The sequence below is a fragment of the Aotus nancymaae genome, unplaced genomic scaffold (assembly GCF_030222135.1).
Source record: "Aotus nancymaae isolate 86718 unplaced genomic scaffold, 86718_ANA_hifiasm-v0.15.2.pri h1tg000064l_1, whole genome shotgun sequence".
Taxonomy (NCBI): domain Eukaryota; kingdom Metazoa; phylum Chordata; class Mammalia; order Primates; family Aotidae; genus Aotus; species Aotus nancymaae.
Genome location: NW_026988479.1, coordinates 16,868,393 through 16,895,499, shown reverse-complemented (window position 1 = coordinate 16,895,499; position 27,107 = coordinate 16,868,393). Strand labels below are relative to the sequence as shown.

General features: G+C 55.1%; 1 protein-coding gene across 7 annotated transcripts; it reads left to right on the top strand.

The window, feature by feature from the left end:
• The first annotated feature begins 642 nt into the window (after nt 1-642).
• On the top strand, nt 643-26,220 carry PCDH1 (protocadherin 1). 7 transcript variants are annotated; one of them, XM_012462364.2, is made up of 5 exons: nt 643-824; nt 9,458-10,320; nt 13,442-15,637; nt 21,084-21,303; nt 24,530-26,220. In XM_012462364.2, the coding sequence occupies exons 1-5, from the start codon at nt 785-787 to the stop codon at nt 24,922-24,924; spliced, it is 3,714 nt and encodes a 1,237-aa protein (XP_012317787.2). In that variant the 5' UTR covers nt 643-784; the 3' UTR covers nt 24,925-26,220. The 7 variants fall into 7 exon arrangements, with proteins under 7 accessions (XP_012317787.2, XP_012317938.2, XP_012318002.2 ...); XM_012462515.3 differs by lacking the exon at nt 643-824 and adding an exon at nt 2,148-2,415 and having other exon boundaries at nt 24,530-25,764; XM_012462579.2 differs by lacking the exon at nt 643-824 and adding an exon at nt 3,594-7,676 and having other exon boundaries at nt 24,530-25,764.
• Nucleotides 26,221-27,107: the final 887 nt, after the last annotated feature.

The following is a 27,107-nucleotide window of genomic DNA, read 5'->3' as shown; positions in this document are numbered from 1 at the left end:
TTGTGTATCTTCCTCATCCTCACTCTAGAACCCCCGTGTCCCTTAGCCTCCTCCTCCCACGGTCCCCTCCATAGCCCCACCCCCACGGCTTGCTGCGGCCACCGAGGCTGACCGCTCTGCGTCTTCGGCCGGAGGGGGAGGGGTGGACTTTCCCCGAGCGCAGCGGGAAGGGGAGGGCCACACAGGGTGATCGGGGGTCTGGGCGGGAAGAGGGTGGATATGGAGGAGCAGGTGCCCAGGGAAGAAGGCTCTGTGGGAGACACTTCCCCTGCTTCGACTTCCCAGGGGGCAGAGCCGGGGACAGGTGTCTGAGTAGGGTAAGGAGGGGAATCCAGGAGCGGTCCTAGATGGAGGCCTGGGTGGGATAAGCGTAAGCTGAAGCGCAGACGAGGGGACAGCCTGTGTACCGGGCCTTGGGCAGTGAGGAGATGGCAAAGGGAGGGGTCCAGGCTTTGGGGAGCCGTGCTAGGGGTCCCCTCCCAGCCGGACCGAAGCAGTCCCGAGCTCCACCTCCCGGCCGGAGGGGGGGCGGGGAGGCAGGCGGGCCGGGAGGGAGGGGGGAGGGAGGGGGCGGGCCGGGCTGTGCGCTCCGCTCTCTGCTGGCTCCGCCGCCGCCGCCGCCGCCGCCGCCGCCACCGCCTCACACACTCGGGGAGCGGGAGCGCGGCGCGGACGCAAAGCCGTAGGGCTGCTGCGCCCAGAGCCAGCCGGAGCCGGAGCCCGAACCGCAGCGCCTGCCCCAGCCGTGCGGATCGGCAGCCCGGGCCGGGGCCGGCGGCGGCTCATGGACAGTGGGGCGGGCGGCCGGCGCTGCCCAGAGGCGGGTAAGGATCGGGCGGCATAGGAGGCGGCAGCGGCTTGGGGCCCGAAGCGGCCATGGCCGGCGGGAGCTGAGGGAGGGGCGCTTCGCGGAGCGAGGCCGCCGGGGCCCAGCCGGTGCTCGGCGCGTGGGGGTTGAGGTGGGGGCGGCCGGGAGCCCGGAGTGGGGGCTGCGGCCAAGGCATTCCGGCCTCCCAGGTCCACGGCGAGAAGCCGAGGGAGAGGAGGGGGTGCTAAGCAGGACCCTAGTCCTCGCGTCCCGAACCTGGGCACGCTCGAAGAGACGGGGATAAGGAGACGCCAGGAGCGCGAGGCGTGGAGGATGGGTTTGGGGAAGCGCGCGGCCCCCAGTTTGGTGGAGGGCTCCCGGAGGACGGAGCAAGCAAGGACCCTTGTCCACAACACATACATACACACTTGTTGGGCTACTAGCTCGGCTCACTCAGGCGCTTCCAGCTTCCCGCGGCTCCCAGAGGGCCAGACCGTAGACATATATACACACATACATACATCCGTACATATGTGCACACAGACATACCTCCCGCACACCAGCGCCCACTGGGGCACCGTCACCAGCTCAGAATCTGCTTCTGTGTCTGCACGATCAGCAACACGGACACACAACCCGTGGCTTTACAGAGCAACAACACAACCGAGTGTGACACCCGGCGAAGTGGACACGCAAACACAATCTCCTGCCCTTATGTACGAGTGTCACAGCCACGGTTCACTACATGAACCCTCAAAACCTAGCCATCCCCTACATTTCTTTAAGGAACACACCCTACCATATATTATCTTACCCACTTCTTGGCCAGAATATATGTACACAGGACAGGTCTCCTTGCACCCCTCGACTGCACCCACACAAACACACAACCCAGTATCTCAGCACACCCTTGACGGCACACACCCTAACACAGTAAGTGGCACCTACAGCAGCGCCTCACCGTCACAAACACAGAACCCACTGCTTCACCCATCTTAACACTGGGTGTCACACACACAAACCAACAGTGTCACATTACACCCTGCAGCGCATACACACAAACACACACACTCCGTTCCTCTCCCTCGGAGTCCTGATTCAGGCTGGAGAAGCCACCGGGATCCCTCAGCGAGCCCCCGGCGCCCCGTCACCTTAATCGCGACATTGTTATTGTAAATACCGACACAGCGGGAACCCTGGACCGGCCTACCAGCTTCCCAGCCGGCGCCTCCCCAACCCCCACTCCCGGGCCCAACTGGCCGGTGTTCCGGGAACTAGCTGGACCTGGCTGGTCGAGCCCTCACGCCTCCCCGGGGCTCCCGGGTCCCAGGTTCCTTTGCAGAGGGTGCAAGGCGGGGACTGTGATTGCCACCCTCTTCCGGCCATTTAGCTGAGTTTTCGGAGCCACCTGGGTCCCGCACACCTTCGTGGGTCCCGCACGCTTTGGCCCGTTTCACACCTGAGCGCCCCCTCCGCCTGGTCCTAGCTGTAGGCCAGTGTGTGCGCGGGCAGGCCCTGGAGCCAGAATGGAGATCGCGGCAGCCACAGGAGCAGAATTTGGAGGCGAGATGGTCTCGCACCCCTTCCCCTCCTCCCAGCTACCCTCCGTAAGTCAGACTTCTGGCCTCAGTTTCCCCAACAGTGGTCGGTTACTATTTCTTCTGCCAGGAAAGACTGGCAGGTGGCACTGAGGCCTTGGAGGATTGAGCGTAGGGTAAAACTCCCCTCCGCCAGCTACGAGAGGGTCGGTTTTATGAGAATGTCCCCGCCTAGCCGGGTTCGCGGCTTTGTGATTCCGGCGCCAGCTCCCTCCCCGCCCCCTCGCGGCGCCCGCGGCGCTGCTCGCGCCGGCGCCGCTTTGCTGGGGACCCTAGGCTGAGGTCGGAGATGCCGGGGAGGAGGGATTCCCCGCGGCGGCCTGGGTGCCGGGGGCGCAAGTGGCCCGCTAGCCGAGGCGCGTTCTTACCACGCCTCGCCCTCTCTTTGCCTTGGGCTCCTGGAGGCCGGGCGCTGCCGGGGTGGGGGTGGGGCGACCAGAGCCCAAGCAAGAAACTACCGCCATCCCCCAAGCCCCGCAACACACACACACACACACACACACACACACACACTCCGCGTCCTCTGGGAGGAGTCGCTTCGCGCGCTGGGTGTGCGCTGGGAGCGCCCGCTGACCAAGGCGGTGTGTACTGGGGCTGCTCGGACCGGCAGAGTCCTGGACTTCGTGCCGGAAGACGCCGCGAGCCTTCTAGCACCTGCTCTGGGTTAACCCTCGGGAGCCGCCAGGAAAGGGGCCGCCCAGAAAGTTTTTTATGACGACCCGTAGGGCTAGCTGTGTTGGGGGGTGAGGGAGTAGGTGGGTGTTACTTTATTGACGTGAGGGTCTGGTGGAGGGAATTGAAACCTGTAATTACAGTTAGACTAGGGTATAGGGTGGAATCGAGGGGAGAGGAAGACGGGCCACCAGAGGTGGCTAGAGGCAGTGTGGTAGGAAAACAAGTCTCGATTCAGTTCTGGCCGCATTTAGTTTTTCCCCTTCTCCTACCCACCTCCAATTCCCAATTCCAAAAGAGACTTCAGCAGGAAGGGGGTGTCTTGCTGGCCTGGCATCTTCCTAGCAGAGGGCCTACTGTTGTGGCTACTTCTGCAGGGGAGCTGTGCTAGCGATAGTAAGCTAACTGCTGGGAAGAATGGGCTTCAAGGGCCAGGAGGGGGCCTGCGAAGGTAGGGGAGGAGCTAAGTGGGAATCAAGGTTGGGGGAGGGGCAGTGGGGGAGGAGGAGGTCCTTCTGATAGTGGGTGAGGACTGCCCCTGCCGCGAGCAAGGATAGTTGGTGCAGAGATTTCTGTTCAACAGTGTATTGAGTACCTTTTATCTGCCAGGGCTCATGGTGGGTGCTGTGGATGCAGTAGTAAAATACATATCATCATTGTCTTCATCAGACTTGCCAATCAGCAAGGTTTGTTAATTCACTGAACCAAGGGGCACCTACTGTGTGCCTGATGCTGGAAATAAAATGGTCTATTCAGCAATTGGAAGACTTAAAAAAAAAATGATTTGTCTTTTACATGTAATGTAAATAGACCTTAATGTAATAGACTTTATAGGCATGAGATCTCATTTAATTCTCCCAAATAATTTCAAGAGGCAGGATTCATTATTTCCATTTCACAGTATGGAAAACAGGTTCAGAAAAGTAAATTCACTTGGTTAATGTCACACAGCTAGGAAGTGGTGGAGCGAGGGTTCTAATCCCGACAGTCTGACTCAAGCATGCCAGGTGCCTGGAAGACCTGCAGAGACTAATAGAGGGTTGTGGGAGAGAGGGGAGAGGGGCTGAGGTCTGCACACTTGCTCTCTGTGGGAGGCTTCTGTTCAGCTCCACCCCAGGCAACCCCACTTGCTTCCCCTCTCCTCCCAGACAGTCCCTTTGTCCCTTGGTGTTTTGTGCCCTCGGCAGTGGGCAGTGACCGTTGAGTAAGAGTGCTGGGGTGAGGGTGGGGAGTCAGAGCTGACCTGGCTACTAAGACAGTGGTGGCTGCCTCTGTGTTTTTTCTCTGGCCACAGCACTCAGCAAAATGGACCTTGGTCCCCGGGGTGGGCTGGAAATGAAGTTTCCGGGTGAACCCTCACCTCCATTCTCATCCCTTCCCAGATGTTGACACAGATGATATTTCCCTCAGCTTTTCTGGGATTCTGTCCCCTCCTTATCCCTTCCTCCTACACCCCTGACGGCTTTTCTGCTCCTCTATCTGAGGGACATGGGTTCCTGTGTCTGTTCCCCTTGAGGCTCTGGCTTCTCAGGGTCCTGAGCGCCCATGTCACTGGGGGGAGGTGGGGCACTGTTCCCCAGGAAGGCAGCCACAGCCTGGGGAAGGGCAGATAAGGCGCTGAGTGTTTCAGAGGCTGCCGTGTGGAACTAATGACTCCCAGTGCCCAATTACTGAGGACAAAGTTCAGAGATGGTGGGGGCAGGAGTGAGGAAAGGCCTCGTTATTGCGGCTCCTGCCCTTCCAGGTTCTCTCCCTGTATCCCTACAGGCCCCTGGGTGAAGAGCAGCAGCCTAGGGAGCCTGGGCTGTTCATCCTTGACCCTTAAGCCCGCTCTTATTCCCTCCTTACTGGGCAGGGTTGGCAGTCCAGGAATGGTGGGGAGGCCAGTGTGACACAATTAGTCAGATTCTAGCCTCAGGTATTTTTGTTCTTTTCCCACATTCTTACTTCTCAAGTCCTGGCTCTTCCACGTACTACTTCTGTGACTTAAGACAGTTTATTCTTTCTCAGCCCCTATTTGATCATCTGTAATATGGGAAGGAGCATGATAATAAATAGCACCCATTTCAGAGGGTTGGGAGGAAAGAGATCGTGTGTATAAAATGCTTAGTACTGAGTAAAATCTTAGTGAGTGTTTGCGGGAATGATGATGATGATGAGTGATGATGATGGCAGAGGTGATGGTAACAGTTTGCGGGACCTCAGGCTCTTTCTTAACTCCCGAATTATCTCAAAATTATACCCAGAGGGTCTGACCATTGCATCACAATTGCTTGGGAGTTTCTCTAGGTCCCACATCCTAAATAAAGATTCCTAAGGGTGGGGCCAGATAATCCTCATTTTGAAGGAACTCTCCAAATGCTTGAAGGGCCTAAACCCTCTTCAGCTCCTTTTCCCACTCTGAGCAGCTCCCTCTAACCCTGTTTCCCCCACTTACCTCCTACTTTCTGGGACCTTTCTGTGCCCCACCATCCCATACCTTTCTTGAGTTGGACATTATCCTCTGGTTTTCCTTCTCTTTCCAATTCAGAGTTAGATACCACAGTCCTTAACTGGTTGTTTTGCTGGCTGAAGGTAAGGCATCTCCTAAGGGTGAGAGAGAAAGTGTGAGGGGGGAGGGAGTAGTCTCACCAGCTTGTGTGCCTGTTCTGCCTACGAGGTTTGAAAGCTTATAGGGCCTCAGGTTGTGACTCTGAGATGGAGGAAGCCTGAGGTAGGGGCTTAATTCGTAGCTCTTGGAGTGGCCACACATCATTTCACCCTGACTGCCAGATCATGTCCCCCTGAATTTGCAGCTAAAATTTGTGAACAGTCATTTTTCCTGGAAAAATCTGCACCATGGTTTTATAAAATTCTTAAAGGAGGATGTGACCACAAAGATTAAATATCTTAAATATCCTTGATCTGGAGAGAACAAAGGCAAACAGTGACTTCCTTATTTCTCCTCTTGGTCAGGTTTAGGGTAATTCCCATGGGCGTCCCACATAACGCCTGGCCTGCCAAGACTTAGGCAGAGAATTGGGGTGCACAATGATACCACCTTGTGTATGCAGAGGAGGGTGGCAGCAAGATATGCTGCCCATAAGAGGATGAGTTTCTCTAGAGACGGTCCTTTGGGGATGTGTTTGGCTTGGGGTCAAAGTGGTCAAATGAGCCTTGTGCCAAGTCCATGCAGGTGGAAGGGAGGTGGCTGGAGGGTGGGTGGATCCAAATGGAGTATCAGATAAATTCCTGTTTCCTTTAAATAGATTAAGATTACAGCTGGCAGCCGGGGGACGGTAGCTCACGTCTGTAATCCCAGCACTTTGGGAGGCTGAAGCGGGCAAATCACAAGGTCAGGAGTTCAAGACCAGCCTGGCCAACATAGTGAACTCCTACTAAAAATACAAAAAATCAGCTGGGTGTGGTGGCAGGTGCCTGTAATCCCAGCCACTTAGGAGGCTGAGGCAGGAGAATTGCTTGAACCTGGGAGGCGGAGATTGCAGTGAGACCTCGACATTGCACTTCAGGCTGGGCAACAGTGCGAGACTGCATCTCAAAAAAAAAAAAAAGACTGCAGCTGGGAACAAACATACACACCAATCTGATAATGGCAGCACAGACTTTAGGGAGGGGCCTGTGCTTGGAAGGCCACACAGAGGAGGGAAAGTGTTTGACTTATCTAAGGACTCTGTGCATTCAGTGAACATTTGCTGAGAGCCTACCATGTGCCCTAAACACAGGAGACTTAAATTTTACTCCAGAAAGTTCTTAGTGGAGTAGGGCAATAGGGTAAGTGAGCAAGTAAAAGAACAATGGTTACACAGCAAGTATCAGGAAAGGCTAAGCCCAGAAAGCCAAAATAACAGTCATTCAAGAGCTGCTGAGTGCCCACTGTGTGCCAGGTCCGGGGCTAAGCTCTGAGGAGGTAGGAATAAACAGAGTAGAAACTGTCCTGCTCTCTGCCCCCCATCTTGTAGCAAAGACAACTAACACATTTTCCAAACAGGTACGTAACTACAATTGTGCTGAATGCTTTGAAGGAGTCCTTTGTTGAATACCCACATTTAGCCCACAGTATCTCAAACACCCTATTTTACAGATAAGGAAACTGCAGCACTAATCCTTTGCTTCAGGTCATGCAGCCAGGAAGTGAGGAGATGGGTTTGCCTCAGACTGCTGATGCCACAGCCCTCGATCTTCTCCACCCTCCTGCCTTACATTTGCCAAATGGTATACAGAAGCAACCAAACAAAATGGACAAATAGTCACTGAGTTAGAAACATTGTCATGGCAGATTGAGCCAGTCTTTTTTACTTCTGCATCCCACTGCTCAGGACAGAGCCTGGCACATTGTAAATGCCCAGTAAACATTTGTTAAATGCATGAGTGAGTCCCTACAGTGTACCCAGATGTGCAAAGGTGCATTGTTGGGGACAGAGGATGCGTGAATGTACAGAGTACTGTCCCTTCCTTCAGGGTGCTTGGCGTCTACCTGGAGAGGCAGAGAACTCAGGAATAGGTGCACAGCACTGAAGCTGAACAACAACACAGGCGGGCGGTGTCCCAGTCAGCCCAGTGATTCATTGCCTTGGGATTGGAGCAGACAATAAGCGGCTGTGAGTTGGAGGAAAGAGAGGTCACCGTGGGCAGGAGAAGGCTGTGGTTTCCTGGAGGACCAGAGCCTGCCTTCAGTGGGATTGATGTGGGGTGGCTGTTCCAGGTAAAAGTGGGGAAGTGGGGAAGGGAGACTGAACCAGAAGCCTCTAAAGAAACTGCTGATCCAAAGATTTGGGATTTGAATAGAGGAGAGAGTAGCCATGATTTTGTTGGAGAGGAGGGGGCATTCAAGACAGAGACAGTAGCTGAGTCTGGCTGGGATCTGCCAATGCATGACCTCAAAGCCAGAGGAGATGGGCAAAAGAAGGGGGTTATTGTGGTGGTTGGGGTGCAGCTTGTGGTTGGCTGGGGCATGCAGAGCTCTCACTAGAAGGATTTGGGGGTGGGCAGGGAGAGGTAGATGTGAAGTTGGGGCTGGATATACAAGGATAGAGGTCAAATAGGAGCCAGATGTTCATCCAGAGACCAGAGGGTGTGGGGTGGGGGAGTGGTCAGGGAATGGCTGGTGGTGTCATCATCAGCGGCTCTGTCCCAGTTAGACCTGCTGGGCTCCCAGTTGCTAAGGACAGGCCAGGGCAGCTCCCAATGACAATTCCAGGGCTAGTCCGCCCTAACCACAGTTCTGACCCCAATCTTGACCTGTGTTCCCTTGTACACACCTGCCTGTGGCAGCAGGAAGGAGAGGAGAGGAGCCCTAGCAACTGTTAATGTGCCTGTGTGTGTGCTCTGTGGCCTGTGTGCATGCTCTGTGGCCCGTGTGCATGCTTTGCAGCATGTGTGTGTGCTCTGCGGCCCGTGTGTGTGCTCTGCGGCATGTGTGCGTGCTCTGCGGCATGTGTGCGTGCTCTGCGGCCCGTGTGTGTGCTCTGTGGCCCGTGTGTGTGCTCTGTGGCCCGTGTGCGTGCTCTGCGGCATGTGTGTGTGCTCTGCGGCCCGTGTGCGTGCTCTGCGGCCCGTGTGCGTGCTCTGCGGCCCGTGTGCGTGCTCTGCGGCATGTGTATTGGGGGAAAGTCGGGGAGGGCTAACACCTACTCCTCAACCCTAACCATTTTCACAAGCCTTGCCCAATTCAAGCTGGCCTTTTATGGGGGTGGAGAACACTGGGCACCGTGGGTGATTGTCAGAAAAAGAGAATTTGAGTTGTCATACCTCATGCATATGCACTGACTTGGCATCTCAGAATAAAGAGAAATGAGACATCACCACCTCTCCCTCCAGTCAATCTTAATGGGGCCCAGAGTGAGAAGTCATGGTCCCAGGGTCTGGGGTGTGTAAGAAGGTACTTGTGTCTCTTTCCTACCATGCATGTGGGGGGGGTGCTCCAATTGGGGGTACTCGAGGCCTCACCCTTCCACTGGCTCTCTCTCCCCATCTCAGTATCAGGGTAATTACCATGGGTGACTAAGGCAGGATGCTGGTGAGAAGGAGGTATTGGGTGAAGCAGAGAGCAGGGAGGGAGAGAAGGAAGGAGGGCGGGCGGCCGGGCTTGGGCCCAGGGAACGTCAGGTGGGTGAGGGCGTTCCATGGGCGGGAGCTGCTCTAGACCTGCCAGGCCTCTTACTGGCTCCTCCAGCTGGGGCAGACACTGCTGCTACACCCAGCTGCGGATGAGATTCAGGGATCTGAGTCTCTGGAATCAGGGTTCTGTGCTGGGATTGACTGCCCTTGTGGAGAATCGTGTGTCAATGGGAGAGGGTGAGTATGGGGCCAGCTCTGGGCAGCTCATGGCCAGCCTCTTCTTCCCAGCTCATGGCCTCTGTTTTGCCTCTTCCCCTTGCAGCCCTCCTGATTCTGGCGCCTGCCAGGATGGGGCCCCTGAGGCGCAGCCCGGGCCCTGGGGGGCAACGGCTACTGCTGTCTTCCATGCTGCTAGCAGTGCTGCTCCTGCTGGCTCCATCCCCAGGCCACGCCACTCGGGTAGTATACAAGGTGCTGGAGGAACAGCCGCCCAACACCCTCATCGGGAGCCTCGCAGCCGACTATGGTTTTCCAGATGTGGGGCACCTGTACAAGCTAGAGGTGGGTGCCCCATACCTTCGTGTGGATGGCAAGACAGGTGACATTTTCACCACCGAGACCTCCATCGACCGTGAGGGGCTCCGTGAATGCCAGAACCAGCTCCCTGGTGAGCCCTGCATCCTGGAGTTTGAGGTGTCTATCACAGACCTTGTGCAGAATGGCAGCCCCCGGCTGCTAGAGGGCCAGATAGAAGTACAAGACATCAATGACAACACACCTAACTTTGCCTCACCAGTCATCACTCTGGCCATCCCCGAGAACACCAACATCGGCTCACTCTTCCCAATCCCGCTGGCTTCAGACCGTGATGCTGGTCCCAACGGCGTGGCATCCTATGAGCTGCAGGCCGGGCCTGAGGCCCAGGAGCTATTTGGGCTGCAGGTGGCAGAGGACCAGGAGGAGAAGCAACCACAGCTCATTGTGATGGGCAATCTGGACCGTGAGCGCTGGGACTCCTATGACCTCACCATCAAGGTGCAGGATGGCGGCAGCCCCCCACGCGCCAGCAGTGCCCTGCTGCGTGTCACCGTGCTCGACACCAATGACAACGCCCCCAAATTTGAGCAGCCCTCCTATGAGGCCGAACTATCTGAGAATAGCCCCATAGGCCACTCGGTCATCCAGGTGAGAGGCCCCCTCCATATAACTGTCAGGGTGACCCACCATTAGAAATGGGAGCCCACCCAACCAGGTGAGAGTTTCCTTCACTTAGGGGGAAAACTGCCAGGATACTGTAGTGAGACCCCTTCTCCCCAGCCTCAGCCAGGGGAGTCCTTCCCACCCCACCCTAGCATGGTGGTATTACTTTCCTCTATTAGGCTACTTAGGTGACAGTGACATAGCATATGAACAGTAAGCCTCCCACCCCTAAGCCAGACTCAAGCTGAGGAAACCGCTGAGAAGTGAAACTCCCTCCCTAGTCAAGTAGATCCTTCTCTGCCAGCCAGGTGAGCCGAGTTGGAACAAAGGAATCACCTTTTATCCAGGTAGAATCTCTCCTGTGATAAGAGTATCTTCCCAACCAGGGACAGTTTCCCTTTAGCCAAATGAGGTTTCCTGAAGCTGGAGGACATAGCCCCACTTTGCCTCTTCCTGACAAAGTCAAATGAGATCATTTTAGCCAGGTGGGTCCCTCAGAGTCCTGAAAAGACATAATGGGGTGTCTGTATACCTGTCTCCTCTCCTAGGCATGGGGTGCCCATAGGTGTAGGGTGCTTGGCACAGTGGGTTCAGTGGGGGGTCAATTTCCTCTGTTGAAGTTCTCAGCACCCCTATCCATGGGAACTGCCCCAGGCGCTGGGCAGCTTGGTGGGGCTGGGGCCTGGGAGGGAGCAAAGACCGCGTCCCTGCAGACAGGTGGGTGTATCTCCCGCTGCCATCTCAGCTCTGGCCTCCTGCCAGCCCAGCTCCTTTCTCCTTCCCTATGGGCTGAAGATGCCTCTCTCTTTGATGTGAGGGAGCTAAGGAGGCTCGGCCTGCCCTGGACACCGTTACCCATCCTGGAAAACCCTTAGTCCTAGGACCTCAAGCTGAAGTGGGAGACAGGTGGGAGTTGCAGCCTTTTTTTTAGAGGCTGGTGGACTGAGACCTGGAAGAGACTGAGAAAGAAAAGGGAGACAGACAGTCAGGGATGGCAAATAATGATAGCCTAGGTGCCAGGCACTGTTCTAAACACATGATATGTATTATATCATTCAATCCTTACAGTACAAGGTAAGCATTATCCCCATTTTGCAGATGGGAAATGGAGCCCATAGAAATTAGAAAACTTGCCTGATACCCTACAGCTGTTGAGTTCAGAGTCCACCTTTGCCACATCCAAGAGTCTGACTTCAGAGCTTAGGTGTGTAACAGCTTTACCACCTCCCAGTGAGGTGAAGCAGGAGAGTACAGTAGAGAGTAAGCCGAGAGGTCAGCTGGGCTTAAAAGAGAGGCTGGAAGAAAACAGGCCATGGGAAAGGAGCAGAATCAGAACTGAGCAAGGATGGGAAGGAGACTGAAGCCAAGAATCATAGAGACAAAGGGAGATAAGACAAGAGGCAGTTAAGAAGCTGAATGACCAATCTAGAGGCAAGGGAGACAGTGGGGATCCTCATGATAAAGTTTGTGACAGGTAGACTGAGGTGAGGGGAGAAGAAACTGTTAGGGTTTGGCACTCAGAGATGTGAGCAGAGACCAGGGTAGCTGGGGAACCGTGGCATCCTATGAGCTGCAGGCCGGGCCTGAGGCCCAGGAGCTATTTGGGCTGTAGGTCTGGAGTCTTCATTGTAGAAAAAGCCCAAGCAGGGATAGCTAGAGTTCCCATTGCCAAGGAGGAGAGGACTGGCAGTGGCTTGAGGGCTCACTAGGTGCATTGCGCAGCACTGCGTTAGCACTGATTTTTCAGAGACTGGTGGGTAGGAGGATAGACAGTTGGACAGACAAAAAGAGAAATAAATGCTATTTAGGGAGCACTTCCCCTGTGTCAGGCAGTATGGCTTTTTTTACCTGTGTTATCACATCTGATCCTCACCACGATCCTGTCAAATAGGTTACATTATTATCCCCATTTCACATATTCGTAGACTGAGGCTTAGGGAGGTTAAATAATTGGCCCAAGGTCATATAGTTACTTGGGAAGTGGTATAACTGAGATTTGAACTCAGGACTCTTCCGTTTTGTTATCCCAGAGACTCTGCCAAGTTATGGTTTTTCTCCCCTCACTCCCCATAGCTGTCACATTCTGTCTGGCTGTGACCTAACTCCAGCCCTCATGTTTCTCCCTGTCCAGTGATACCCCGTGGCCGTTCCCACCTGTGTCCTGTTACCCCATTACCAACCATGTTTGTATAGAGTTGGGCCGAGTGCGCGTCAGAGTTGGCGTGGGAGGGCGTGCCCGCTGACTGCGAAGGGACAGACAGTTCATTGTTTGATGCTGGGAGCCCAGCCTACTGCCAGCAGGCTCTGTGGCCTGCATCAACCCCTCCCTCCTGGCTGCAGGCTCAGGCCGGATTCCTCGCATTGGTGCCTCGCCAGCCAGTGCCAGCTGGGAGGAGAAGGAGCTACTGAAACAGGTTTCCCCAGTTTGACAGAGCGGTGGCTGGGGCCCGGCCTGGAGGGCTCCTCTGACCCACAACCCTACCTGACTTCTTTCAAAAGAAATCCCCCCCTTCCTGGGGCCTTCAGGTGGGCATGTGAGTCTTTACTCATGTGTGCAAACACACACATACACAAACACATATACCTTCTCACACAAAAAACACACATAATCATGCATTCTGACACAATCGTACACATAACGTATGTACACGCATGCATATTGTGCACATTCATACGGGCATGTACACCATCTCTACTACCCACACCTCTCTGTCTCTGCAGGAGGGTTCAGGCAAGGTTCATTGGTGAAACGGCTTCCCTAGTTCTATTGGATCCTCATCCTCTCCTGGTATTTTTGTGGGTCCATACAGCAATGACGAGCGAAGTTTGATTCTGCCCTGTCCCATCTCCAGTAGTTGCCGATAGCACTGTTTAGGATTTGCAGGCTGCATCTGGGCTCTTCAGGAAAATAGGTTAGTAATGCCTGCCAGAGTGTCCGAATTGGGAAAAGGCAGTACACACATGGCTTCTGGAAAGGGAGCGATGTTGGATTGGCTGTGTCTGCCATGCTTGTTGGAAAGGACATTGGCAGCACACATGCCCCTTTATTTGCTATCTCTGATCTAAACCATCTCTGTTCTCCTTGTTTTTCCCTCCTGCCCCATAGGTGAAGGCCAATGACTCAGACCAAGGTGCCAATGCAGAGATTGAATACACGTTTCACCAGGCGCCCGAAGTTGTGAGGCGTCTTCTTCGACTGGACAGGAACACCGGACTTATCACTGTTCAGGGCCCCGTGGACCGTGAGGACTTAAGCACCCTGCGCTTCTCAGTGCTTGCTAAGGACCGAGGCACCAACCCCAAGAGTGCCCGTGCCCAGGTGGTTGTGACCGTGAAGGACATGAATGACAATGCCCCCACCATTGAGATCCGGGGCATAGGACTGGTGACCCATCAAGATGGGATGGCTAACATCTCAGAGGATGTGGCAGAGGAGACAGCTGTGGCCCTGGTGCAGGTATCTGACCGAGATGAGGGAGAGAATGCAGCTGTCACCTGTGTGGTGGCAGGTGATGTGCCCTTCCAGCTGCGCCAGGCCAGTGAGACAGGCAGTGACAGCAAGAAGAAGTATTTCCTGCAGACCACCACCCCACTGGACTACGAGAAAGCCAAAGACTACACCATTGAGATTGTGGCTGTGGACTCTGGCAACCCCCCACTCTCCAGCACCAACTCCCTCAAGGTGCAGGTGGTGGATGTCAATGACAACGCACCTGTCTTCACTCAGAGTGTCACTGAGGTTGCCTTCCCGGAAAACAACAAGCCTGGTGAAGTGATCGCTGAGGTCACTGCCAGTGATGCTGACTCTGGCTCTAATGCTGAGCTAGTTTACTCTCTGGAGCCTGAGCCGGCTGCTAAGGGCCTCTTTACCATTTCACCTGAGACTGGAGAGATCCAGGTGAAGACATCCCTGGATCGGGAACAGCGGGACAGCTATGAGTTGAAGGTGGTGGCAGCTGACCGGGGCAGCCCTAGCCTCCAGGGCACAGCCACTGTCCTTGTCAATGTGCTGGACTGCAATGACAATGACCCCAAATTTATGCTGAGTGGCTACAATTTCTCAGTGATGGAGAACATGCCAGCGCTGAGTCCAGTGGGCATGGTGACTGTCATTGATGGAGATAAGGGGGAGAATGCCCAGGTGCAGCTCTCAGTGGAGCAGGACAATGGTGACTTTGTTATCCAGAATGGCACGGGCACCATCCTCTCCAGCCTGAGCTTCGATCGAGAGCAACAAAGCACCTACACCTTCCAGCTGAAGGCGGTGGATGGTGGCGTGCCACCTCGCTCAGCTTATGTTGGCGTCACCATCAATGTGCTGGACGAGAATGACAACGCACCCTATATCACTGCTCCTTCTAACGCCTCTCACCGGCTGCTGACCCCCCAGACACGTCTTGGTGAGACGGTCAGCCAAGTGGCAGCCGAGGACTTTGACTCTGGTGTCAATGCTGAGCTGATCTACAGTATCGCAGGTGGCAACCCTTATGGACTTTTCCAGATTGGATCACATTCAGGTGCCATCACCCTGGAGAAGGAGATTGAGCGGCGCCACCATGGGCTACACCGCCTGGTGGTTAAGGTCAGTGACCGCGGCAAGCCCCCACGCTATGGCACAGCCTTGGTCCACCTTTATGTCAATGAGACTCTGGCCAACCGCACGCTGCTGGACACCCTCCTGGGCCACAGCCTGGACACGCCACTGGATATTGACATCGCTGGGGATCCAGAATACGAGCGCTCCAAGCAGCGTGGCAACATTCTCTTTGGTGTGGTGGCCGGTGTGGTGGCCGTGGCCTTGCTCATCGCCCTGGCGGTTCTTGTGCGCTACTGCCGGCAGCGGGAGGCCAAGAGTGGTTACCAGGCTGGTAAGAAGGAGACCAAGGACCTGTACGCCCCCAAGCCCAGTGGCAAGACCTCCAAGGGAAACAAAAGCAAGGGCAAGAAGAGCAAGTCCCCGAAGCCTGTGAAGCCAGTGGAGGACGAGGATGAGGCCGGGCTGCAGAAGTCCCTCAAGTTCAACCTGATGAGCGATGCCCCTGGGGACAGTCCCCGAATCCACCTGCCCCTCAACTACCCACCGGGCAGCCCTGACCTGGGTCGCCACTACCGCTCTAACTCCCCACTGCCTTCCATCCAGCTGCAGCCCCAGTCACCCTCGGCCTCCAAGAAGCACCAGGTGGTACAGGACCTGCCACCTGCAAACACATTCGTGGGCACCGGGGACACCACGTCCACGGGCTCTGAGCAGTACTCCGACTACAGCTACCGAACCAACCCCCCCAAATACCCCAGCAAGCAGGTAGGCCAGCCCTTTCGGCTCAGCACACCCCGGCCCCCACCCCACCCCTACCACGGAGCCATCTGGACCGAGGTGTGGGAGTGATGGAGCAGGTGTCCTGTGCCTGCCTGTGTGGGGGCCAGCCTGAGGCAGCAGTGGGAGGTGGGGTGTTGGTGAGAACACTGCTGCCTCACCCAGGCACAGGGATTAGGCTGAGTGAAGATTAAGGGAAGGTGGGCTCTATGGTCTCCTCTCTGCCCTCTCCCAACTGGGAAGTGACTTGCCAAGTCCCCAGACCCTGGACCAGCTGCTGGGCCTTGTGGGTGGGGACTGGTGGGCAAGTGCGCAGAATTGGGGAGGGAAATGGGGAAGAAGTCTACTCCAAACCTAGGTCTCTATCTGAGACCAGCCCTAGGTGCTTCTCCAGGAGGGAACAGGGAGACCTGCGGTCCCGTGGATAACTGAGTGGGGAGTGTGCCAGGGAGGGGGAGTTCCCCATTGTGCCTTCTGTGTGTCCTGGCATCAACCTCTTCCTCACCACTAGGCTCCTGGGGTGGGGTTCCACATGCCCTTGGCCCTGACAATAAAGTTCTCTATTTTTGGAGTTTTGGTTTCTTATTTTCTGGAACTGAGAGAAGAAGCGAGAGAGACTGGAAGCAGCCCTTTGTCCTCAGTCCTACTTCAGTTTCTCCTTCCCTTCTCTTTGCCCCTTGCCACATCCTAGACCTGCCCACTGCACCTCACACTATCTTAGTTTACCACCTTGCCATCCACCCCCATGTCCCTATCCACGTCTGGGAAAGTGCCCTTCTGACCAGCCTTCAAACGGAGGTGTCTGGCAATGTGTCCCCTTGCCCCATGTCTGTAGGGCTTTCTTCCTAAGAATGTTCCAGAAAGGGGAGGTGGAGCTGTACCCAAGTCCTATCCCATCTGAGGCTGGATTTTTCTAATCTGCTCAAACTGAGTTGCCTCTGACAGACCTCAGACTGGAGCACCTGGTAGGGGGTGGCATTCAGCCTTCCTGCCTTGGGTGAAGGCAGAGAACCTCTCAGTTATGCCAGCCACCTTCCCCCAGGGCAAGCCCTTCCCTTAAGTCCCTTCCCCAACCTCTTCATCACAACAGCACTCAACACCCAGCAATTAGCTGGCCCTGCCCTGTGTCTCCCTACCATGATCACCAGCCCAAGCTAAAGGGAGGGGGCCGATGGGGAGAAGAGGGAATTCCGAAGTTCTCTGCATTTACCTGCCCTGCACCCACACTCTTAGGGGGTCCCCTGCTCATGAGCAGAGGCTTCCTAGTTCTGCCTTCTGCCTGTGATGCTACCGCCCTCCCCTCTTTCTGTTCCTTGCTCTGGCCACTCTGGGTTGCTGGCTCTCACTCTCTCTCTCTCCGTCTCTCACTTCTTGCTCTCCTGGGTCTACCTTGTCTCTGGTTGTGCCTGAGTGGGAGGAAGGCTAAAGCGTGGCTGAGGGGCCTCAGGTCCTGGGGGAGTCTCTGAGGCCAGAGGCAACCTATCTCCATGGTGACTAAAGAGGCTTGAGACACTCCCAGGAGGAACAAGGCGCCAGCTCTCTCCTCTGATTCCATCCACAAACTCCCCCAATGCCCTGGGTGTGGGAGAGAGGGCAAAGTAAAAACTCCCGGGGTCTTGGAGGAGTGGGGCCTGGGGAAGTGAGATCTAACCACATCGTGACCTCCAGCAACTCTCAACCTCCCATTCTTTCTCTTCCTTTTCTGTCCTTACTGGCACTGCTTCTATCTTTCTCCTATTCCTTTAGTGTCTTCATCTCTTTTTCTTTCCCAGGGTCTGAGGGATTGTCTTTTACTCAGCTCTAATCCATCCTAACCCATCCATCGAGCCACACTGAATGTCTTCTCTCAACATTCAGATACAACCAAATCACACCACCTGTTGTCATCATCAACACACATAGGCCAAGTTTCCACTGAGTGCTCAGCATGGTACTAGACCCTGATGAAAAAATGGCTATACTTGTACAAGACAGACAAGTGAATGATGAGGCAATTGAGAGTCTAAGAGCCGAATGAGAAGTGCCCTACTAAAGCTTTTCCCAACTTATTCCATGAAGCTATGTCTCCTGCTACCACTCACTTCCATTTTTTGAGTCCTTACTAGGTGGGAGGGACCACGCTAAGCACTTTGTGTGAATTAGTTCATTCAGTGCTCATAATTCTTTATAATATTGGTCACTTTAATTTTCAGTTTGCAGAAGTGAAAACTAAATAGTGAGGCAGCCAGATTCAAACACAAAGCAGGCAGTTCTCCTATTATCTATTCTTCTATAAAAAAGGGGTTCTGTGATGAAGTTGGTTTTGGTAGTAAGAGAGTCACAATTACATTCAACTATTAAAGGCTCCATAGAGTCCTCCAAAAAAGGGGGAACGTGTTAGACGTTGTTTCAATTTTTATTTTTTTGAGACAGGGTCTCGCCCTATCGCCGGCTGGAGTGCAGCGGCACAATCTTGGCTCACTGCAACCTCTGCCTCCTGGGCTCAAACGATCCTCCTGTGTAGCTGGGAGTACAGGCGTGCACCACCACACCTGGATAATTTTTGTATTTTTTGTAGAGACAGGGTTTTTCCATGTTGCCCAGGCTGGTCTCAACTCCTGAGCTCAAGCGATCTGCCCACCTCAGACTACCAAAGTGCTGGGATGACAGGTGTGAGCCACCATGCCCAGTCTCAATTTTGTTCACCTCTTGAGTTTTCTGAATTTATTTTACCATATTGCCCCTCCCTTCCTTTGACAAGTACAGTATGGGAAAACTACAGAGGACATGGAAATGGGCTTCTGGGAGGAGAAAGTGCAACTTGAGCCAACTTGTCAATGAGGAGCAGGATTAGGGCAGGAGGGTCCCCTGCCTCCTTGCAGGGTCACTGTGAGCAAACTTCTGCAGCAGGAGTGAACTAAGTTGGAGGCAGGGAAAGGGCAGAAAAAGTAATATTCTGGCAAGAATGGAGGGCATAAGAGAAAGCTGAAAGATGAGACTGGAAGAACTGTAGGTTGTGAGGACATAGGTGCCAAAAGTACTTCAGAAAGAAATAGTCCCTGAAAGCTCATGAGTGTTTTAGATGAACTGAGTTTTAGAAAGTTCACTGGAATATATGGTGGGCTTAAAAGGGCACAGAGATGAAGGTACAGGACTGAACCTCTAAGGTTTGGACTGATGGTGGCAATGGGGGTGATGGATGGATAAATTTGGCCAAGGTTAGGGAGAAAGAACCCACAGGATTCAAGGGATAATTGGATATGGGGTAGGGACGGGGAATGAGGGGAGAGCTACCAGGACTTCCAGGTAGACATCAGCCTTCTGAGTCTGAGTAATGGGATAGTGATGAGATGATTGCCCATACAGAAGCTAAGGGAAGAAGAATTTTGTTTCAGACATGTTGAATCTTAACGGCCAGTAGGCAGAGCCAATTGGAAATAATCAGCAAGTGTCTAGAGCTTCGGGACTCAAAGAATTTGAGAGAGATTTTTGATCTGGGCTTTTATAATTTGATAGTCATAAAATTAGAGGGAACATTAAGTGTTGGGTATAACCCAACCCTCCATTTTACGGAAAAGAATCATGGGAAAAGAGACCAAGCGACTAGCTTAGTAGGCAGGACCGAAGCCCTCAATTACCAGGTGTGGGTTCTGCAGGGCGGTGGGACTGCTGGCCAGTATCTTGAAAGAAAACTGGAAAGAGAAGCACCAACAACCATGCTGCCCCGTGCCTCCCAGACCCTATGGGCCCTGTTCACCCCTACACCAGGTGGGCAACACTCCTTTGTAGCCTCCCAGACCCAAATGCCCATGTCAGTTTTGGAGACCTTATCAGTCATCACCCAGACCCTTCAGTGTTTTAGATCAATACAAGGATCCCAAGAATGATTGCTTATTCCTGAAGATGAGGTGAGCCGTCTTCAGGAATGGGGACAGTGGGGAGGCAGTTCTGGACTATCTTTCTGCCAGCTCCAAAAATCCTGTCCTGATAGTCTCTCCCACCCTAGCTGCCTTGAATGGGGCTTTAGGAGGGTAAGTCTACAAAGCCAGGGCCACCTCCCCTGGCCATCTTCATAACCTCATATCCAGAGTTACAGAGTAAGACAAAGCACTGCCAAAGTCTTGGAGGATTGGAAGGAGCTTGGAGACTCATCAGCAGGGCCCTGGGCTTGGCTGTTTTCACCCCTGGCCTCCAGGGGCCCTGGGTCTGCGCCCTCTACAAATCCTAATTTCTGGTTGGCAGGACAATCTGTGGCAGTCCCAAGTGGGTATTTGGGTGGCTGGCTGGTTATGCCAAGTGCCAAGTTGAGGTTGCCAGGTTCCAGGGCTGATCATTAACCTGTGGCAGGCCTACAGGGCTGCTGGCTGGGAGCAGCCTGTCACCGTTCCACTCCCCCGACCTCCAGTCCCCAGTCCCCAGTCCAAGCCTCCAAGTCTGGCTCCTCATCCGGTTCCTCATCCCGGCAGCCATCCCAGAAGCGCCTTCCTATTTCCTGGAAGGAGTCTCCTTTTGAGACCAGCTTTCCTAATCCCTAATGGGTGCCATGCCCTCCCCGCCATGTCCAGGCTCCTGGCAGGGCCCTACCCTCTCCAATGAATATTCTATTTCCTGATTGGGAAGACTGGGGAGTTTCCATTGTTCTGCTTTGCCCCCTTCCCCCAGGTGCCCTGGTTTGTTATCAAGCTCCTCCCTCTGTTTTCCACTCCCAGATCTCTCTGGAGAGGAGTGAAGTGGGGATGGGGGGCTGAATGGGAGAGGCCTCAGCTGGGAGTCCTGAGGCTACTGCAACATCACAAACCAGGGATGAGGAACAGAGGATAAGAAAGGTTGGCCCCTCATTTGGAAGGAGAAAGTGGCAAGAGCAGTGAGACAGGTGAGGAGCTGGAGTTTGGAGGGTGCTGTTTGGAATGAGGGAACTGTTCTGGTATTGGTGAGCTGTTTGGGAGTTAGGAATCTGCTGCTTTTAGGAAGCTATTCTAGAAATTGCAAGCTATGCTGGTGTTTAGAGGCTGTGCTGGAATTAGGGGAGTAGGGTGGTATCATGCTACTCTGGTATTGGGCTCTACACTGTATTACAGGCCATTTTGGGATTAAAGGGAAGCTGTGCCAATATTGGAAAGCTGGGTTAGAGCTAGAAGGTTGTGCTATAACAAGTGGTTGCACTGGATGAGGGTTATTGGGGTGGCGCAGGGGCTATAATAACACTGGGGCCTGAGCTGTACTGGGACTTCCACTATGTGGACTTGGCTGTACTAGGAGCTGTCCCAGAACTCAGGAGCAGTCTTCTACTGGGGCCTGTGCTTTCAGGAGGAGTGTGCTGTGCTGGACCTGGGTCCCTTCTTGGTTGCTGTTGAGGCCTGGGGAGGGTGGTGCTTGGCTTGTACCAGGGCTTGGTATGGTGGTGGGCCCTGTGGGCAAGCTGGGTGGTCAGTCGTGACAATCTCTCTCCCTGCAGTTACCTCACCGCCGCGTCACCTTCTCGGCCACCAGCCAGGCCCAGGAGCTGCAGGACCCATCCCAGCACAGTTACTATGATAGTGGCCTGGAGGAGTCTGAGACACCATCCAGCAAGTCATCCTCGGGGCCTCGACTCGGTCCCCTGGCCCTGCCTGAGGATCACTATGAGCGCACCACCCCTGACGGCAGCATAGGAGAGATGGAGCACCCCGAGAATGGTGAGGCACAGCACCATGGTCAGGGCACCCCAGGAATAAGTGGAAGCCTGGGAATGGTGACAAGGCCTTACACAAATCCTCCTCTTTTTCCTTTTTCTTTTCGGGATGGAGTTTTGCTCTTGTTGCCCAGGCTGGAGTGCTGTGGCATGATCTTGGCTCACTACAACCTCCGCCTCCCAGGTTCAAGCGATTCTCCTGCCTCAGCCTCCCAAGTAGCTGGGATTACAGGCATGTACTACCATGCCCGGCTAATTTTGTATTTCAAGTAGAGATGGGGTTTCGCCATGTTGGACAGGTTGGTTTCGAACTCCTGACATTAAGTGATCCACCCGCCTCAGCCTCCCAAAGTGCTGGGATTACAGGCGTGAGCCACCGCGCCCAGCCGTATTGAGTTCTTATGTGTTCAGTCATCATCGCCGTGCGGAGGGCTTTCAGGTATACACACATTTAATCCCCAGAACCACTCTTGTGATCTGAGAGCTTTATGGCACCCACTTTACGATGGAGGAAACTAAGGCTTAGAGAGGCTAAGTCACTTGCCCAAAGTCATACATCTAGAAAGTAACAGACCTGGGAGGGATTCAAACCCAGGCTTCTCTGACTCCAAAGCTATTGCATCCAGCCATGTTTACACTGCCACCTGGGAACAGGGACTTGAGCGAGGTGGCCAGAAGGCTCACATAATGGTGAGGAAACGTTGAGGAGGTGGGTGGTGGTCCTCTAATGGATGGGAGGACCTTGAAAATAGAGAATGGGCCCTGGATGCTACAGGAGTCTCAGAGAACGCTGTGACAATCCACTGGGGAGAGGAGTGGGAGAAGGTTTGGCACCTCTTTGAGGAAGAGAAACAGGAGGTCTGGTGAGGAGAAAGACCTGACTGGGAGGGATTTGGAGGATGATGGCAAAAGGGAGGTGTGAGCTGGAGCTGAGATCAGCATGGGAATGGATGCTGAGGTATGCTGTCAGAAAGTGTGTGTGCAGTGTGTGTGCTGTGCACATGCGTGTGCATGTGTGAAGGCGTCCATGGCAGCCTGTGGAGGAGGAGAGTGAACGAGCTAGCCCCTGAGATGGAAAGACTCTCTAACTTGGAGCTGTCCTCAGGTCTTACCCACTCCCTCAACTCAAGGCCTCCCCTCCCCACAAAAAATGGGAGTTTCACCCCCTGCCTCGGGCACAGGGCCCTTGTCTAACCTCCCAGGCACTAGATCTCAGAGTGTCCTCCACCCCACCCCGCCCCTCCATACGTGATCTCATGCCCGTCTCGTCCTTTTTGTGCCCGCGCAGAGCCGGCTGGCCGGAGCAGGCCCTGAGGCAGAGTGCCAGGTATGTGGGAGCTGCTCTGGGGTCTGGGGTCTGTGGGACTCTGCCCAACACCCAGCCTCGCCCACCCAGTGCCCATGCTGTGCTCTGAGCCATGTTGGGTACCCCAACTCTGCTCTGAGCTGTAGAGCCTTGGCACTTTGAGGGTTAACAACAGAGCTGTCCCCTCCTCACCTGGCACTGGCAGGAGGCCAAGCCAGGGTGGGTGGTGCCAGGGGAACCCCTGTCCCAGGCAGTGTTGCTCAGCCATGTCCCTGGAGGGTGGGGGGGGTCACTGCCTCGTACTGTCCCTGAGCAAGGGCAGGACAGGGACAGCTGTGACAGGAAGTGCTCATGGCCCAGCCGTTCCCATGGAGACCCCCGCTGCCCAGCAACTACACCGGCTACTGCTGATGTCAGGCAGCCAACTCCTGTTCCCGTGGGTGTTCTGGGCAGGGAGCCGGGGCAAGGCCAGGGGTGGTGGATGGTTTAGGGGCCAGAGTGAGGTGGGGAGGGGCTGCATGAGCGTGCTCGTGGATGAGTGTGTGCTTCTATGTGAATACCCCACATAGAAGCTCTCCCTTCCCCGTGGCTTTAAAGCAAGGCCTTGCTGTGCTGGGGGAGGGTGGGGGTTCCAGGACCACTGGGAGCATGTGAGGCTTGAGGGGGTTCTGAAGGAAGCCATATGCCCGATTTCATCTGACAATAGAGGTGCCCGGTGTAGTAGATTTGTGCATCCATGCCTATCTGTGTGTGTGTAAGAGAGGGAGGGAGAAAGAGAGATTGATTGTATCCTTCAATGAGGATGGGGGTTTCCTCAACCCCACCTGAGGATAGATTTGGATGTTTAAGCCAGTCTGAAGATAGAGGAGGCAGTGTGTAGATAAGTGTGTGTTTGTGCACCTGAGGGCAAAATTGGTGGGTGTGTGAGAAGAGCACTGTAGGAAAGGTGAGGCTGGAAGGAATGTGTCTATTTAGGGTTCAGTGGCTCACGCCTGTAATTCCAACACTCTGGGAGGCTGAGGCAGGAGGATTGCCTGAGCTCAGGAGTTCAAGGCCAACCTGGGCAACATGGCTAAACCCCATCTCTACAAAAAAATACAAAAATTTAGCCAGGTGTAGTAGTACATGCCTATAGTCCCAGCTGCTCAGGAGTCTGAGGTGGGAGGATCACCTGAGTCTGGGAAATTGAGGCTGCAGTGAGCCGAGATCACACCACTGCACTCCAGCCTGGGTGACGGGAGTGAGACACTGTCTTGAAAAAAAAAAAAAAAAAAGGATAAGGCTGGGCCCAATGGCTCACACCTGTAATCCCAACACTTGGGAGGTCGAGGAGGGCGGATCACCTGAGGTCAGGAGTTCGAGACCAGCCTGGCCAACATGGTGAAACCTCATCTCTACTAAGAATCCAAAAAATAACCAGGCATGGTGGTGGGCACCTCCCAGCTACTCGGGAGGCTAAGGCAGGAGAATTGCTTGAACTGGGGAGGTGGAGGTTGCAGTGAGCTGAGATGGTGCCATTGCACTCCAGCCTGGGTGACAAGAGCAACACTCCGTCTCAAAAAGAAAGAAAAAGAGGCTGGGTGTGGTAGCTCATGCCTGTAATCCAAGCACTTTGGAGGCCAAGGCGGGTGGATCACCTGAGGTCAGGAGTTCAAGACCAGCCTGACCAACATGGTGAAACCCTGTCTTTATCTTTAAAAAAAAGAAAGAAAGAAAAAGGATAGATTGTGTGAGTGTGTACAGTAGGTGGATGGTGGGAGTACATGTGTCTATTCGAGGATGCGTATGCCTGTGAGTTCAGTGGTCAGGAAGGGCTGCGTATCTCTGTCATGAGGCAGACTTTAGGTGCCAGTGGGAGGCCATGACACAAAGCTTTGCAGACGCTGTATGTCTGATGACTGTCCTTCCCTGCTCGTTCCTACAGACCTTCGCCCTTTGCCTGATGTCGCCATGACAGGCACATGTACCCGGGAGTGCAGTGAATTTGGCCACTCTGACACATGCTGGATGCCTGGCCAGTCATCTCCCAGCCGCCGGACCAAGAGCAGCGCCCTCAAACTCTCCACCTTCGTGCCTTACCAGGACCGAGGAGGGCAGGAGCCTGCGGGCGCCGGCAGCCCCAGCCCCCCGGAAGACCGGAACACCAAAACGGCCCCCGTGCGCCTCCTGCCCTCCTACAGTGCCTTCTCCCACAGTAGCCATGATTCTTGCAAGGACTCGGCCACCTTGGAGGAAATCCCCCTGACCCAGACCTCGGACTTCCCACCTGCAGCCACACCGGCATCTGCCCAGACGGCCAAGCGTGAGATCTACCTGTGAGCCCCCTTCTGGCCGGCCGGCCCCCCTCCCCCAGCCGCCGGCCAGTTCCCAAATGGGCCCATTCCAGGGCCTCACTCTCGACCCCTTCAGCGTGGACTTCCTGGCCAGGGCCCCAAGTTGGGGGTAACACTGGCCTCATGACCACGCTGGCCCTTCTCCCATGCAGGGTCCAGGTCCTCTCCCCTCATTTCCATCTCCCAGCCCCCAGGGGCCCCTTCCCCTTTATGGGGCTTCCCGCAGCTAATGCCCAAGAGGGCTCCTCTACAATGACTGAGCTCCTTTCCTTGACTTCCAGGGAGCACCCCCTCAATTTGGGCAGATGGTGGAGTCAAGGGTGGGCAGCACACTCCTAACTCATTGTTTCCCTCATGGCCGACCAGGGCGGGGATAGCACGCCCAATTTTAGCCCTGAAGCAGGGCTGAACTGGGGAGCCCCTTTCCCTGGGAGCTCCCAGAGTAAACTCTTGACGGCTAGGGGCTCCCTGAAGGGCTTTCGTTACCAAAGGTGGGGTAGGGACGGGGGTGGGAGTGGAGCGGAGGCCTCGTCTTCCCTTGCTGCCCCTGGGCTGGCCCACCTGCCTGCCACATGCCCACGCCTAGTCCCATCTGGGCCCCCCTTCCCTGCTGGTCATGCAGTGTCTGTATATAAGGACCTTGGAATGATGTTCCCATTTCTGCCTGATTTGCAACTTTTATTGTTGATGTTGTGTTGTCTTGGGGGACCCCTCTGGCGGGGGACCTGCCCTGTGCCCCTCCTCCCTGCCGCAGTGCCCCCCCAACCCAGGCCTCTATTGTTCCATGTTGTAAATACCCCTGGGGCCATGGTGGGATGGGGGTGCAGGCCAGGAAAACAATGGGTGGGTGGGGGTGGGGACGGGGGTAACATTTGCCTATCAGCAGAGCTGGGCTTTTATTTAATTTTTTTTAAAAAATATAAATCTCTATTTTTTTGGAACTGTTGCGCTGTGCCCTGGGGGGGATCCCCGCTCAGGCTGGCCTCCCACATCCAGATGAGCATCACAGAGGGGCCCTGAGGCTGTGGGGGGCAGCTGGACAGGGGTGGGATGACTGTGCCTCTGGCCTGGTTGGGTGAGTTGGGAGCAGGAAGGTTTGCTCAGGGGGTGGCTGGGTGCTGCTCCTGATACAGGGGGCCTGCATCCTGCCCCCTCCCTGCCCCCCCAACCCCCAGCCCCTGCCATGACTGACCCGTCAGCCTGTAAAACCACCATTGCCTTGATCTCAGGGGGTGGGAGGGCTGCCTCAGGGCACCCTGGGCTCCAGGCCCCCTTCTTCCAGTTGGGCTTCCCTTTGCCAGGGTCAGGGGTCCCATGGGGGAGGGGGTAGGGAGGTTGGGGGGCAGAGAAGCCCAGTCAGCCATGATGAGGTGGAGTTCTTTTCTTCACCTCAGGGGGCCAGGGTGTAAGGGGCGTCCTGCAGAGCCCCCATCTCCCACTGTGGCCATCTCAAAGCCTCAGCCCCTCTTCCTTCCAGAAACCCCCACTGCCTTGGCCCATACCTCTCCAGCTCCCTAGGGGCCCAGGCTGGGAGGCTGGAGACTCAGGGTATGGCCCTTGCTTGACTTAGTCTAAGCTTGGGGAGGTGGCCCAAGTGTGGGAGGGGTGGGTACAGGCTGCTGGGTCGTCTGGTGCCTTTGGGAGCTGTGCTGCTGGGGTCTTGACTCCTGTACCCCAAAGACCCCACCCCCACCCAGGAAAAGCCAGGGGGCTGAAGAATCACCCTATTCTCTGCCCCTTACCCCTAACTTGGCTTGGGGTGACAGTGCTAGGAAGGAGAGCATTGTTAGGCTGGTGGCCCCAGCATACACAGCCCTTCTATGGAGGGGAAGGGGTAGAGTGGGCTGGGGTGGCAGCAGCCAGGTCTAGGGGTTGGCCAAAGGCTCCTTTCCCTGGGGGAGGCCCAGGAAATGGGCAGGGGGCTTGTTAATGAGACAGCCCTTTCCCCCTGCACAAACGGGGCAGGTGCAATAGTCTCGGAGTTGGTAGTATTGGGTGCCCAGCTGGTGGGGCAGTGGCCTCAAGGATTGTCCTGGGTCCTGGAGATCAGGATTCTGGCAAGAAGATTGTATGAGGCCCATTTGCTTGGTGGAGAAGGTGGTCCAGACAGGCGGCATTCCTGGGGTCAGTGGACTCCCACTGGAAGCCCCTGGTGGCCTGGGTACCCTG

What these genes read in the sequence shown, in the direction of transcription:
- PCDH1 (XM_012462308.3), top strand. Translation starts at nt 9,379, where the DNA reads ATGGGGCCAGCTCTGGGCAGCTCATGGCCAGCCTCTTCTTCCCAGCTC. An exon ending in CCAAATACCCCAGCAAGCAG is followed by an intron (nt 15,638 to 21,083) that starts GTAGGCCAGCCC and finishes CTCTCCCTGCAG; the next exon opens with TTACCTCACCGCCGCGTCAC. An exon ending in GATGGAGCACCCCGAGAATG is followed by an intron (nt 21,304 to 24,529) that starts GTGAGGCACAGC and finishes TCGTTCCTACAG; the next exon opens with ACCTTCGCCCTTTGCCTGAT.